Here is a 15823-nt window from a genome sequence, read left to right on the forward strand (position 1 = left end):
TATTACCTCATCTAATAAAATGTAGTTCCTCTATAAATGCCATCCCAGTATTGTATGTTTGAATATTATGAAAGCCATTCATCTTATTAGATGTGAGGCAAATAGCAACTATTGATACACAGCAGGCTATTTTAGTAGGAGACACTCTTTCTCTAAAAGTCTACAACTTATTTTTATGTTTTATTTACAAAGCATTAAAATCTGTCCTGAGCACATAGCCTCAAGTGCACTGAAGGAGGCACATGTCAGAACCAGCTCACAAGGAGAATTAAATGGTCAGGACATGTCAAAAAGACAAAAAGACCAAGGCTGGGGGTGGGGGAGAGTCAGTCACTACTGTCTTTTGGATTTCCATAAAAGTTAGAGGGGAGAATGTGGGCAGCAGTACTAAAAGTCTCTGCCCATACCTGATCTACAGGAACAAGAGTAATCCTCAGTGAGGATGAATGCACTTGCTGTAGGTAACAAGTGATGATAAATGTGTCTCTTCCCTAGTGTGTGTGTGTGTGTGTGTGTGTGTGTGTGTGTGTGTGTGTGTGTGTGTGCGCGCGCGCTACTGTTTTGTAGCTGCTTGCATAAAGTTGCCACAGAGCAAAGACCTTCAGAGATTAGGGATAGTTGTCCGTATTGCAATAGTTGTCCATATAATCATGGAAAGACAGAGCTTGAAAGGTTCTGCAAGTCATGTTCAAATTGTCATCACACACACACACACACACACACACACACACACACACACACCACAGCTCTGTAAGGAAGGAATTGTCACAAGCCCCCTACAGCTCACCCTCACATCAGACTAATGACAGTGTGCTACAACAGCAAGTAGAAGCAAAGGTGATATTCTATGCAGGAGTTTCTGCAGTCAGGTGGCGCCCAATCAAGGCACACAAACTGCAGTGTCGTGACTGCATGGGGAGATGTTAGTGCATAGCTCATCCCAGGGCTAAGGAAATCTACTAGTCTACTAGTCTGTTATGAGTTTAAAATGATGCCTGATGAGTGAAAAAAGTCCTGAAGAGTAACATACCAGTACAGCTTGAGAAACCATCTGATGAGTAAAATATTTTGTCTGGCTGGTGAACTGAGCCAACGCTTCTTGACCCCTGGGTGTGCCCATACCTCTGAGTCAGTGGTGGATTAACAGAGAGGCAGAGTAGGCATTTGCCTATGGCGGCAAAATTTGAGGAGCAGCAAGTTTTGCACTCCTCAAATTTTGTCGCCCCTCCCTGGGGGGCAGCAGCTGCTGCAGCGAGCGTGAAGGGTGAGGGGAACGTCCCCTCTTTCACCTTCTTAAAAAACCGCCACTGCGCGTCTGGATGTGACATGGTGGTAGATGCTGAAGCTGCAGGGAGGGGGGGAGCAAGGGGAAAGTCCCCCCATTTGCCCTCTAAAAAACGCCTCTCTGCAGTGCAGCTCGTTTTGGGCTTTCCTCCGCACATGCAGAGGAAGGCCCATAACGGGCTGTGGAGGAAGGTCCATGCAGTCACCTGGGAGGAGGGGAGCTAGAAGGATCTTGCCATCCTCATCCTGCCCCTCCCCACAGCCGCCGGCAGTGGCATTTTTTTAGAGGGCAAAGGGGGGGAACCTTTTCCTCATTCCCCTCCCCACAGCCACTGTGGCCGCCGCCACACCCCAGCCCACCACACAGAAGCATTTTTTGAAGAACATGAAAGGGCAGCAAAAGCTTGATCTGCCCCTGAGAAGAAGGTGAAAGGGTGAAATGGGCTTTGCCTATGAGCAGCAGAAAGCTTAATCTGCCCCTGAGAAGAGTGCTGTCACAAGCACAGAAGCTAGTAGCAGATATATTTGTGTACAGGCCCATCACAATGTTTCCCCATATAATCATGACATTATGGCTGCACCTATATAAGGCCTCTGGTAGCATGATCCCAGTTCTAAGAACCTGAGCATCAAGCAAAACTCACCCACTTAACACAACTACAAAAAAATTCTCTTAGCCCTGCTACATCCCACACTGAAGTTCAACATGCTGGCAGCTTCTGATGTCAAAACATTAAGACAGCAGGAGCACACAAAAAACCTTAAGGGGAAAGAGAGAAGGAAAAAGCTATTCATGACCCTAGTTCCAAGTCTCCATAAATCCAAGAGAGGTGTCTACCAGTTATCTTGTGGTATCTCAACAGTAGCACTTAAGACTATAAGGTGCCAAAAACCTGTGACTACAGGCTTTTCTGTGTGGTGTTCTTTGCACCTTGGGTTAGCCAAGGACACTATTTGGCATCTATTGATCTGTGTTGGGAAATTGACTGCCCTTCAGGTCACAAAGGAATAGATTATCTAACTCCCCTGACTTATAAGATTTATGCGGATCATTAAGAAAAGAAGTAGTTAAGGATTATAGTCCAGTAACAAATTGGGTACAAGCAGCACTCCTTGTTCTTTGCAATATCAGATGCAGCAAGGGGAAGAAGAAGAAATGAAGTGCCAGTAAATAATGCGTCACTAAGACTGCTTAGGCACAAAACACATAACTAAAATATTACAGTTATGGGATTTAAAAGATTTCCTTTCAAAATATCAGTAGTTCTCAAGAAAAAAACAAAGCACTTGGGAAGTAAACTTTATATTGCCATATTAAAACTAACCTCCTATTTCGTTTCCTGTAACTTGTTCTAAATATAAATAATTTTAAACAATATATTGTATATAAATAAATTGGTCCAGTTTAGATAAAATGCAAAATCACAGTTTAACGTTACAAGAACACACTGGGTCAGTTCAGACATCACGCAGAACCATGGTTAAAGCCTGGTATCGGGCAAGAGCCCCAACCCTCAGCACGCACTCCCCCATCTTACCCACATGAACATCTACTCCAGATTTAGGTTCAAACAAATAAAGATCAGTCCAATCAACTAATCTTAGTTTATTCTTGCCTACTTACTTGAAGTAAACCACAATCTGTAACAAAGGGTTGACCTTGGTTAAAAATCCCAGTTTATTTCAGATGAGCAGGTTAGAATAAACCAAGACTGGACAGTTCAGACATCATAACCTATCTTGAATTCTTCAAGCCTAAATTTGACATATACACCAACGCAAGCAGCCGATGTGCTTCCAAGGCTCAAAGATGCCACACAAGACCGGGAGGACTTCTGAACCATGGCAATAGAGCATTTGGACAAAATACAGGTAGACTTTGATATTTGTGGGTGTTTGAATATGGAAACTGCAAATATCGGATCATTGATCCCTATGGGATCACGGGGGGTAGATTCCCGGTTGGCCATTTTTGGGCAAAAGCGGCCGATATTCGCAGGGGTGAGGTCCTTACCCATCTTTGCTGCTCCCCCCTCCGAGTCCCTCAACTGGCTGAAAATTGGCCAAAAATCCTCTGAAAATGGGGGGGGGGGGGTGTGTGTTTAGCATAAGAACAGACCTGCTGGATCAGGCCCAAAGCCCATCTAGTCCAGCATCCTGTTTCACACAGTGGCCCACCAGATGCCGCTGGAAGCCACAGGCAGGAGTTGAGGGCATGCCCTCTCTCCTGCTGTTACTCCCCTGCCACTGGTACTCAGAGGCATCCTGCCTTTGAGGTTGGAGATGGCCTATAGCCCTCCGACTAGTAGCCGTTGATAGACCTCTCCTCCATGAAGTTATCCAAACCCGTTTTTGACGAGATCCATTTTGTGGCTCCTATTCTTAAAATTATGGCCAGAAATAACCTCCGCAGTCAATTCTGGTCACCCCAGACCCACTGATATGCAAGGTTGATGGGGTTCTTCTGCCACTGCCACCGCGCCCCCCCCCCCATATGCCGAAGTCAGGTGTCATTTTCCCGACCGTGGATATGTGAAAACGCAGATAACGAATCCACCAGTAAGGAGGTCCACCTGTAATAAGCGACAGTTTGTTACAACCCATGAACATCTAATACTACATGAAGGAGAGAGGAAGGAGAAAGAGAAATAATATGAGCTCATGGCTTGCCACAGTGAATTCTCATGATTCTAGATAATAGTCTAAGGTTTTGTCTCATTTTGGTTGTGAAGAATCCCCCCTTTAAAAACCACTCTCTATGGAGAAGAGCTCTACAAAAATCCCAAGTGAAAAAATCCCAGAGTTAAAAGAAATCTTTTGTTATTAAGGTGATGCTGTGCACTGAACATTTGACTCTGTGCTGGAGGTAGAGAGTAACTCAAGACAGTTGAGCTGATTGCTAGACAACTATGGTGAAGCTGTTTGGTTAGGTTACCATCATGTTGAGAGGTTGTGTGGTGTCCACTATTTTATAGGTAGGCCAGTAGGATTAACACTGTACAATCTGGATTGGTTAAAGATCAACGCTTAATGTCCACTATCAGGTAGTGGTCAGCAGCCAAAGACAGCTAGGGATGTGCATGGAACCTGGGGTAGGAGGAGAAATGCGGCAGGAGGAGTAATAGCACCCTCCCCTGCCCTTAAAGTTATCCACCACCGACTACCTTCAAATCAGCTTGAACACCAATCCACGGAACCAGTTCGGCGCTCCTAGAATGGAGTACCGTACAGTTCCATGCACTAGTGGTGTGCACGAATGTTCGTGGCCTCCAAACTGGTTCGGAACCTGGCCGGTCCAGCACTGGGGGGGGAGGGAGGGGGTCCTAGCTTTCAGGGCTTCCTAGGCTGCTTCTTTCTTCTGGGTCCCTTGAAGAGTCCACATGATGTCTTCTGTGCTATCTGTACTCTGCCTTATACTCTTAGACCTTGAAATCTACAGACCCTTCTGACCAATCCTATACTTACAGTCCAGCCTTGCTGTCATTAGAGATGTGCATGGTAGTGGTGTGCACGGAACCACGGAGGCACGGTCTGGCACTGGGAGTGTGTCTAGCTTTAAGGGCGGGGGGGTAGTACTTACCCCTCCCACCGCTCTTCCCCCACCGGCGCTGCAGTTAAAAGTGACGTTTTGGGGGTGGCAGCATTCCTCCCTGCCGCCCCTGCCCCCGTCGTTGCCTGGAAGTAGAGTAATGTACCAGCACGCATGCGCCTGTTGCGGCGCACGCGTGCACCGCACATGTCACATGCACGCTGCGTGTGACATGTGCGGCATGCGCACAGTGACGACAGGCGCGCGCGCACCACAACAGGCACATGCGTGCTAGTACATTACACTACTTTCAGGCAACGACGGGGGCAGGGGCGGCAGTTTTGCCGCCCCCAAAACGTCACTTTTAACTGCAGCGCTGGAGGGGGAAGAGCGGCAGGAGGGGTAAGTACTAACCCCCCCCCCGCCCTTAAAGCTAGACATACTCCCAGTGCCGGACCGTGCCTCCGTGGTTCCGTGCACACCACTACCATGCACATCTCTAATGACAGCAAGGCTGGACTGTAAGTATAGGATTGGTCAGAAGGGTCTGCGGATTTCAAGGTCTAAGAGTATAAGGCAGAGTACAGATAGCACAGAAGACATCATGTGGACTCTTCAAGGGACTCAGAAGAAAGAAGCAGCCTAGGAAGAATCTGAAGACAAAGAAAAGAAACATCTGAGGCAAGATGTTTGAATAGAAAAGTTTACAACTGTCCCATCAGATTTTCAGGCTCTTCTATTGATCAGAATCTTTCAAGCTATGTTTGAGCCAAATTTAGCTTTTTGGGCTTCCTGAAAGTACTCTAGCCACTTGAAGATCACTTTGAGCCCCCAGTTGAGGGAAAGTACAAATGTCCTATTTGTTTTCAGATTTTGCTAGTAATTAAGAGTGGTTTCAACTACACATATATCAAGATTCAGGACTTTAGTTTCTCAAGTTCAGTTCAATTTTATTACAGTCATTGACCAGAAGAGAACATAAAGAATACAAACAACAATGTCAATATAACAAATATAAATAAAATAAAGGAATAAGATTATAATTAACAATGGTAAAATATCCAACTAAGGAGTATTCATAACCTCCAAACGTATCCTACCCACAATGTAACAAAATTTGGCAACCTTGCACAATCTGGCTATGTTCTGATCAGCTAAAAGATGAGATAAACATAAATTATCATCCAAATCTGGGCATAAGGCAAGTTCAGGGCAAATAAGCTCAAATCTAGCATCATTATAAAACTGGCAGTGTAAATAACATGGGCCGTACTTTCCATTTCTCCCAAACCACATGGGCACACCCGATCTTCCTGGGGGATACCATGAAACCCTCCTTCCAGCACTGCTGTATGCAAAGCATTACAGCGGGCTAAAGTCAGGGCCCGACAAAATTTAGAGATAGATGAATGGAAAAGGTATGCTGCAGGTGAATAATTCGAAATCTGGCTGCCCAGAAACACATTTGCCAGAATGGCTCCTTGATCAATCTGGCGTTCCATGTCAAAAATTCTCTCTCGCAGCCTGGTCCTTGCAGTATCATACTTTAGGGATAGAATAGCGGCCGGAGAGAAGCCATAGTATGTTAATTTATCCTCCATATTCTTAATCCAACCAGAATGGTATGTGTCTTTAAGTACTAAAGATACAAGACCCTTGGAGCAAAATGTAAGTTTTAACCAGTAGTCAAAGACAGGTATCCAAGTCCGGCCTCCAATTTCACCATCCCAGCTTCAAGTTGCAAAACCACTCTAGGCACACAGCCAGAAACTTGGAATATACATTTCAAAAAAACTGATTGTACAGCTTCCAATTTATTAGAGCAAGGATAAATGCCCAGCTGTATACCGTATAGAAGCTGTGGACATACTTTAGCTTTAAACAGTTTGATTGCTGCTGGGATGAATGGGCACCTCTTGATTGATAATAAGATTGAATCGAAAAAGTGCTCTTTTTGGCAGGCTGTATAGTATAGTCTCTATGGGCTGTACGAGCGCCTGAAGACTCGAAGATAAATCCAAGATACTTAAAGTGCTTAACCTGCTCTAGCCTACAACCGTTTAATGACCACAAAGAAATTTTTGGGAGCTTTGCAAATACCATGATTTTGGTCTTATCACAATTGATTTCAAGATAATTTGATTTACAGAAATCATCTAGAGAGCGTAGCGCTCGTCTTAGGCCAACCTGAGTTTGTGAGATAATCACTACATCGTCCGCATAAATAAGAGCTGTAAGGTGTTTATCTGCTATTTTTGGTGGATGATATTCTATTTTAGATAAATGAGGAACAAGGGGATTGATAAATATGTTAAATAACAGTGGCGCCAATATGCAGCCTTGTCTTACCCCTCTATGGGTCAGGATTTCTTTGGTAATATGGCCATATTTACTGCAGCGGACTCTTATTCATGAGTTATTATGTAGACTTATTATCAGCCACAACAGGCGGCAGTCTATTGTCGAATTCGAAAGCCTGATCCATGGTTTTACCCTAGGAATCATGTCAAAAGCTGCCTTAAAGTCCACAAAAGCTGCATATAGGGCTCCGCCTGGGTTAGAGGTGTAACTTTGCAACCAAATGATGTAAAATTGAAGCAGGATTTACTACAGAATGGCCAGGCCAGGCCAGAAACCAAGTTTCTCAAGTAGTACCCTAACAATTTCACTACCGCATGAGTGAGTCAGTCAATAATACCTTTTCATTATTATTTTTTTCTTTATGGGAGTTTTAATTTCTGATAAAATGTGCAAGCAAAATGAAAATGTTTAAACTAACCATTATGCTAAAATTTACACTATTAAAAACAACGCTGGCGCAGACAAACAACATTTGCAGTCTCCTATGAATATTGAAGAGCTCAAGCTTTTTAATACTCCGATACTCAAAACAAACTTAGTATGGCAAGCTGCAGCATTGCTTCCTCAAGAAATATGTCCAGAGGAAGAGGCTTAAGGGGAAGGCAAACGAACCATGAAATGGAGAAGGTTTCAGTGATGCAACTCTCTCTCACTCTCACGCAAGGGAATGGTTCAAATCTCACAGATTTTAGTATTTTGGTGTATGGCTAGATCTTTTCATTCATAAAACAGTTATTGGTATTTTAAGTAGCTTTTTTTCTAATTAACACAAGCCACTTCGCAAGAGCCAGGACTCTTAGCTATTTATTGATGGGGGGGGGTGTTTGTGTGTGCCTTAATCGATCCCCAAGGCAAGTATAAAACAAATAAACTAACAAGTAGAAAACACACACACTTAAAATACAAAGCAATAAGGAACACAGAAACAGAGTAAAACAAATACAATAGCAGCTAAAAACCACCAGGGTTCCCCTCAAGTCCTCCACAGGGGTCCACAGGGAGAAAATTCCACAAGGGGGGGGGGCAGTAACTGAAAATGTTCTGACCCACATGCACAACAACCAGGCCTCAGCCAGCATTAGCACACAGAGCAGCCTAAGCCATGGTCTTGTAAGGCAGCTAGACTCACATGGAAGCAGACAGTCCTTCAGATGTCTAGAACTGAAGTTGCTTAGGGTTTTAAGATATCAAAACCAGCACCACAAACTGAACACAGAAATGAAGCTGCAGACAGTGCAGTTCTTAGGGTGATCCACCAAGTATCTCCACTAGCTGAAGGTTCGAAACAATTTTCAAGGGCAACTCCATATACAGGACAGGGCTGCTCAACTTCAGCCCTCCTGCAGATGTTGGCCTGCAATCCCCATAATCCCTGGCTATTGGCCACTGTGTCTGGGAATTATGGGAGTTGTAGTTCAAACACAGCTGGAAGGGCCTAAGTTGAGCAGGCCTGATATAGAGCATGTCTCATTAACGCAAATGTGATGTGACTAAGAAAACCAGATCTGCTTCCTCAAAGAAGGGTCACATCTAGCACATAAGCAGAAGCAATGTAAAAGCACTCCTAGCCATAGCTGCCACCTGGCCTTCCAGGACCAAAGCTGGGTCCTGAAGAACCCTAGACTGCACACTTCATCCTCCAGAGAGAATGCGACCCCATCTAGAATACTTTGAATCCCTACTCCCCGGCTGGTTGTCCTACTGACCTCCAATATCTCTGCTTTATCTTGATTAGACCTCAGTTTGTTTGGCCACCTCCAGGCCATCACTGCCTCCAACCACGAGTTCAGAACATGCACTAACCTCTTGGGATCAAAGTGTAATCTTCTTATCAAAAATTAAGAGAAAAACTTCTAACTTTTTTCAGACACTGGTCTGAGGGTTATAGGCCACCTCTAGCCTCAGAGGCATGATGCCTCTAAATGCCAGTTGTAGGGGAGCAACAGCAAAAGAGACGACATACCTTCCCCTCTTGCCTGTGGACTTCTCAGAATCATCTGGTGGTCCACTGTGGGAAACAGGCTGCTGGGCTGGATAGGCCTTGGGCCTGATCCAGCAGGGCTATTCTTATGTTCTTATACCAAGCTACCAACTGCAGATACTGCAACAGCTAGTGACGGTAAGATTATTCATCCACTTGGAACACAATAGAAATGACAAGCATTATTATGATTCAGATGCCAACTTCAGTAAGAAAGAAACACACATAAATTCTATTGGTTGCTTGGTCAATACAATACCCAAAGGATGTAATCACCAACCAGTAATCACAGTGTAATTGTCCACTTCAGACACACTTGAGTAGAAAGGAAAATAATCATAATTCAAAGTTATGGAACTTTGGAATGAAATGTAGAGAAGATTCCAACTAACATAAGCCCCACAAATTCCCTGAAATTCCACTGCTAATTAACTTGTCTCCCTTCCATCCTCAACTTCATCTCTTTGGAAAGCTAAAGGATTTCTCTAAGAGAGACTCTGGCAAAGTTGCTGGGTGGCACATATAGGTATCTTGGGAGAAAAGCAACACAGAGGCAGTGAGAACACTTTAAGTAACTAATGGATTCATTCCCAGAAAGGAGCCTCTCAGGAACAGTTCAGCTTTGCCAAGCAGTCCCCACTTATCCAGCCTTGGGGAAGAATAAAACCTACAACAGACAGGACACAAAAGGAAGCCTCACATTTTTACTAGCCCAGGCAAGAGAAAGCTGTGCAGAAAACACACCATCCCTTCCTCTTTCTTCTCCTAACTTACTGCTCTTCTTCTTCCTCCTCCTGCCCTCTATTCCAGCAACTGCATTCTGTCAGCAATTGCTCTGAGAAGTTTAAAACCAATGAGGGTCTGTAGGAATTATGTGTGTCCATACATGCACTGTGTACATGTGAGCATGCAAAAGACTGCATGCATATGAAAATATCCAATGTAGATCAGTGACCAATTCAGAATTTAGCCAATATGTTCCCTGAACCAGAATGCTTACATCCCTTTTCACTGCACACAAGTTTGGATTACAAATTTATGATTTACAGTGCAGTTTCACCTGCAATCCCAAATGAAAGTCAGACCACATCTGCATTCTCATTCTGAAATCTGCAAAAATTGTGTGGTACCTTGCAGAATAAAAGGTTTTTACTAGTTCATCCAATATCCGGTTATTTTTCAGGTCAGGTTCTGTAGCTGCCTAGAAGACAATAGAAAATGTTCAAGAAAGTAGTAGTTCACTTGTACATTTAGTATCCCAAATGTTCTCCACAGAAATCCTCTCAAAAGAAAAAAAACACATCAGGTATACATCTCCTTTTCTGGGGGGGGGGGGGGGAAACATACAAAACTACAAAACACATCTGTTAAAATGAAAATTTGAGGTCTTCCATTAAGTTGTATAATCTGCTTTAGATAAACTGACAAACTCTTAACTAATTTCAAGGAATGCATTGTTTTATCATAGCTGCAACTATTTTGTAAGACAAAAGCATGCACTGACTAAAGGATGTCAAGAATATTAAGCCACAAAAGGAGAGGGGGGTGGACTGAAAGGCAGAACTTAAAAGGGGAAAATGCCAAACTTTGATTAATTATGGAATATATACAGATTCCAAAAAGGTTTGCTGCATACAAATCATTCTTTTATATAAATGCCTGATATCCATCTCCCTTCTGCTTTTAAGTGCCTTGTTTGGTGCCAAACTTGTTTTTATTTTTTTAAATCACATTGTTTGATGTCTGAAGATTTAAAGTTATTTGCTTCAAACCTGTATACAAAGCAGCCTTCAAAACCAGCAGGGTGTCAAAGAATGAGGGTGGGGGAGGAGGAGAGCTTGGAGACTTCCAATAGCTTATAGTCTACTTCATATCTTTAGCAGGATTGAGAGGTAGCTGTACTTTGTCAGAGTTTACCAAAATCTTTGATGTACTTTTCACTTAAGAAGTGCACTAAATTCCAGCAAGCTTGAAGTAATGGCTAATCCCAATAAGACTTAGTATAAATAGGTCTTCATACAATTTACTTTCCCACAAGATAGTTGAAGCCAGTATGTCATGCGTGTGTGTGTTTAGATTGGAAGGCTATTTTCACTATTTAGGAAACATTATTTATTGGTTAGACTTCTTCCATGCTGTGCACTCCATAGCAATGATCATAAAGGTTTGGATCCCTTTGGAGGAAAGAGGAAAAGCAGACCAGAGATGGTAAAGCAAGGTTTCTGCCCCCCAAAAAACCAGTCCCAGTGTATTTGTTGTTATCCCAGTGTGTTTGTTTTTTGCCAGGGCTTACTTTTGCCAGGGCCTGTTTGGTGGGGCCCTGTGGCTTTCCATTTTTATTTCTCTCTCTTGCCTGGAGAGAGACAGTGGGAGCAGCCAGCTAGGGCTGTTGTGTGTTATGTTTAGCGGGGATCAGTGGGAAGAGAAGGAAAGTACTACTCCCTCTTTCATATTCTCAGGAAATAAAGTTTAGATACTTGAATAGCTGACAACTACAGCTAAGACCTAACTTTCAAATAAACAATCTCCAAATACTCTAAACAGCCAACAAAACCTGTTATGAAGATAGAAAGCTAGCAGGGGAGGGGGGCACTTCCCAGTGTATTGCATGTATTACTGTCTGCTCAATGGGAAGAAGTTGTGGATGTGTTCTCGGTGTAAGGAGCTACTGGCACTCAGGGAACAAGTTGAAGCCAAGGTGGCTGACCGGGAAAAACTCAGAGTCAGAGAGGCATATGGATGAGTCCTTCAGGGACGTGGTAAGGCACCTCACTCCCAGGCTGATGGCTCATCTGCTGTCAGGGAGAATGAAGGTCTCAGGGAAAGACAACATTCTGAGAAAGGGGGAAACTCCCACAGAAAAGAGCCCTTCCATGAACAATGAACCCATATCCTCTCGCACAAGGGATACTCCTCCAGGGGGTGAGGGCCTCCTAGTAGTGGGCAATTTGATCATTAGGGGTACAGAGAAATGGGTCTGTGACCCGTGTATAGACCATGCATGACTTGCCTGCCTGATGCAAAGATTGTGGACATCACATGACATCTAGAGAGGCTGTTAGGCAGTACTGGGGACAAGTCAGCTGCCATGTTGCATGTCAGTACCAACTATGTTGGGAAATGTAGTCGGGAGGTCCTGGAAGCCAAGTTTTGGCTGTTAGGTAGCATATTTTTTTCTCAGAAATGCTACCTGTTCCATGCTCAGGCCCAGCGAGACAGGCAAAGCTGAAGGGTTTCAATGCATGGATGAGATGGTGGTGCCAGGAGGATGGGTTTAGATTTGTTAGGCACTGGGATATATTTTGGGACAAGATGAGCCTGTACAAAAGGGACAAGCTCCACTTGAACCAAGATGGAACCAGACTGCTGGCACTTAAAATCAAGAAGGTCACAGAGCAGCTTTTAAAATGACACCTGGGGGACAGTCGACACGAGCTGGGCAGTATCAAGTTCAGCAAATGCCATCACTTAAGGTGCAAGGGTGTACATGCTTCAGATAAACCAGAAAGGGTCCAAGTAGAACCAGATAAAAAGGATACAGAAGGATGTGCTAGTTAGTAAAGGAGATCAAATGGCCAAAAGAAAGATAGCATTCACCAGGCAAGAGATTCAGCGTATAGGTGCTCATATGCCAATGACAGAAGCATCCAAGCCAAGATGGGCAACCTAGAGTGCTTGGTTGCTAATGAAAAAGATATAGTGGGCATAACAGAAACATGGTAGAACAGTGAGAAGCAGTGGGACATGGTTATTCTGCATATAAATTCTATAGAAAGAACAGGGAGGGTGAACTAGGGGTGCAGTAGCTCTGTATGTTAAAGAAGGGATAGAATCTAACGAGTCAGAAAACCTAGGAAGACTGGAAACCTCCACAGAATCTCTGTGGGTGACAATACAAGGCCTGAAAGGAAGTGCGATACTGGGAACATGCTATCACCCTCCTGATCAAAACGCTGACCATGACTGGGAGTTGCAGAAGGAAATCAGGAAAGCATCAAAGGGAGACAGAGCTGTGACAATGGGTGATTTCAATTACCCACACATAGACTGTAAATTCACAGTCGGGTAATGACAAAGAGGCCAAATTTCTAGATATGCTGAATGACTGTGCCCTAGAACAGTTGTTCATGGAACCAACAAGAGAGAAGGTGACCTTGTACTTAATCCTGAGCGGTGCCCAGGACCTGGTGCAAAATGTCAGTGTTGTGGAACCTTTAGGGAACAGTGGACATAGTGTGATCAAATTCAACATACAAGCGAGGAGAGAATCACCAAGGAAGTATAACACAGATACTTTGAACTAAACAAGTTCTTTACATCTGTCTTCATGGCAGAAGGTACTGAGCGTATGCCTGTGCCTGAAGCGAGCTTGTCAGGGACAAAGACTGAGAACTGAGATAGAGGTGATGAGTGACGACGTTTGAAAATAAAACTGCTAATATTATAATGCCCTTATACAGATCTACAGTGCACACCATTTGGAGTACTGCAGGCAGTTCTGGTCATCATATCTTAAGAAGGACATTGTAGAATTGGAAAAGGTGCAGAAGAGGGCAACTAGAACTATAAGCAAGGCTATAACACTTGGGTATTTTTAGTTTAGAAAAAAGGTGAGGGAAGACATGATAGCGGTCTATAAAATCATGCAAAGTGTGGAGAAAGTGGATAGAGAGAACCTTTTCTCCCTCTCACATAACATTAGAACTAGGGATCATCCCATGAAAATGATTGCCAAGAAATTCAGGACTGACCAAATGGAAGTACTTTTTCACACAACACATAATCAAACTATGGAATTCTCTGCCACAAGATGTGGTGACAGCCAACAGCCTGGATGGCTCCAAGAGGGATTTAGATACATTCATGGAGAACAAGTCTATCAATAGCTACTAGTCTGAGGGCTATAGGCCACCTTCAGCCTCAGAGGCAAGATGCCACTAAATACCAGTGGCAGTGGAGTAGCACTAGGAGAGAGGGCATGTCCTCAGATCTTGCCTGTGGGCTTCCCAGAGGCATCTGGTGGCAGGGTGGATTTGATTTAAATCAAACTGATTTAAATCACGATTTAAATCACGATTTTAATCACTAGCAGGGTGGATAAAAATAAAAAAAATCCGATTTAAATAAAAAAAATCTGATTTTTTTAATTTAAATCGGATTTTTTTTATTTTTATCCACCCTGCTAGTGATTTAAATCGTGATTTAAATTGTGATTTAAATCAGTTTGATTTAAATCAAATCCACCCTGTCTGGTGGGCCGCTGTATGAAACAGGGTGCATGGCAGGCTTGATCCAGTAGGGCTTTTCTTGTGTTCTTATGACCATTTAGGGAGGCATTCTGTTTACATTTTGTAAAGTGGTTACAAGACTGGGTTACAGTGGGATGTGTCAAGTAAAAGCACCCACAGTGAGAATTGTGGGCCAATGTAGTCTAGAGGCTATGTACTCCAGATTATGACTTAGAAACTGGATGGTCTGCTTAGATATAAACTCTGTGGTGGACCTGTAGCAGTTGGGTCCAAAGTCATATACTCTGTGGGAGGTCTAGGTAAGCAAGTCATTCTCAGCCAAAGTTTCCCATCCATAAACTGAAAACTTTTATATGGCCGTTGCAGGAGCAAATATAATCAAGTTACACTTTGCAAATTAAAATGCTATACACATAATTAAACAGAGAGCCCAGATCATCATTTCCATGCAAGAAAATAGGTTTTTACCCCATGAGGTATCCATAACACAACTGCATCTACAATAAACTCCACAAATACTTGAAAATGACTTAGACTGGGCAGTAGGGGTGTGCAGGATGTTCTGAGCCCACAGAACAGAATACAAATGCCCAGAAGGTTCCATCAGAACAATGAGTTGTTCCGACTGAATGAGCCCTTAGGAACATAGGAAGCAGCCATATACTGTGTCAGACCATTGGTCTATCCAGCTCAGTATCGTCTACACAGACTAGCAGCAGCTTCTCCTAGGTTGCAGGCAGGAATCTCTCTCAGCCCTATCTTGGAGAAGCCAGGGATGGAACTTGAAACCTTCTGCTCTTCCCAGAATGGCTCCATCCCCTGAGGGGAATATCTTGCAGTGCTCACACATCAAGTCTCCCATTCATATGCAACCAGGGTAAACCCTGCTTAGCTAAGGGGACAAGTCATGCTTGCTACCACAAGACCAGCTCTCCTCTCTCCAAATGAATGAGCCCTTCATTTGAAGGGCATTCCGTTTCAGAATGGAATACTTACAACAGCCCGTTTCAAGTGAGAACAGTCTGAGTGAAACATTCTGCACATCCCTACTGGACAGAAATTTAGCCATTTATCATATCCTCCATTATGATGCACATCATCCAATTCATTTATTGAAGAGAATAATTCCACACCAATGTGCTTCTGAAAGTGTGTTGTGAACATTGGACACTCTTAATGTAGAGTTAATGTAGAATGGCTTTGGACCATTACAAAATGTCCAGCAAAGAGTTAAGCAGGAGCCATAACCATGATAATCTCTAGCAAATGATTATCAGGTTTTGTCTGATGATATATAGTACTTGTCTGCAAAAGATCTGGGAAGGCAAAGTTGGAGTTTTATGTTCTATCTCTAGATCACGTATGTTTAGCATAAACATCTCTAGATCACGTATGTTTAGCATGTTTCGCTAGATAAGA

At 43.5% G+C, this 15823-nt stretch overlaps 1 protein-coding gene across 5 annotated transcripts in view; it reads right to left on the reverse strand.

Annotated features, from left to right (window-relative positions):
• RAD18 (RAD18 E3 ubiquitin protein ligase) overlaps positions 1-15823 on the reverse strand; it is a 204717-nt gene that overhangs the window by 176994 nt on the left and 11900 nt on the right. For all 5 annotated transcript variants that reach the window (XM_053299454.1, XM_053299451.1, XM_053299453.1 and 2 more), the window contains exon 4: positions 10286-10356. In XM_053299454.1, the coding sequence (XP_053155429.1) occupies positions 10286-10356 (71 nt within the window). The remainder of the gene's footprint in view (positions 1-10285; positions 10357-15823) is intronic.

This window comes from Hemicordylus capensis, chromosome 2, assembly GCF_027244095.1.
Source record: "Hemicordylus capensis ecotype Gifberg chromosome 2, rHemCap1.1.pri, whole genome shotgun sequence".
In the NCBI taxonomy this organism is placed as follows: Eukaryota; Metazoa; Chordata; class Lepidosauria; order Squamata; family Cordylidae; genus Hemicordylus; species Hemicordylus capensis.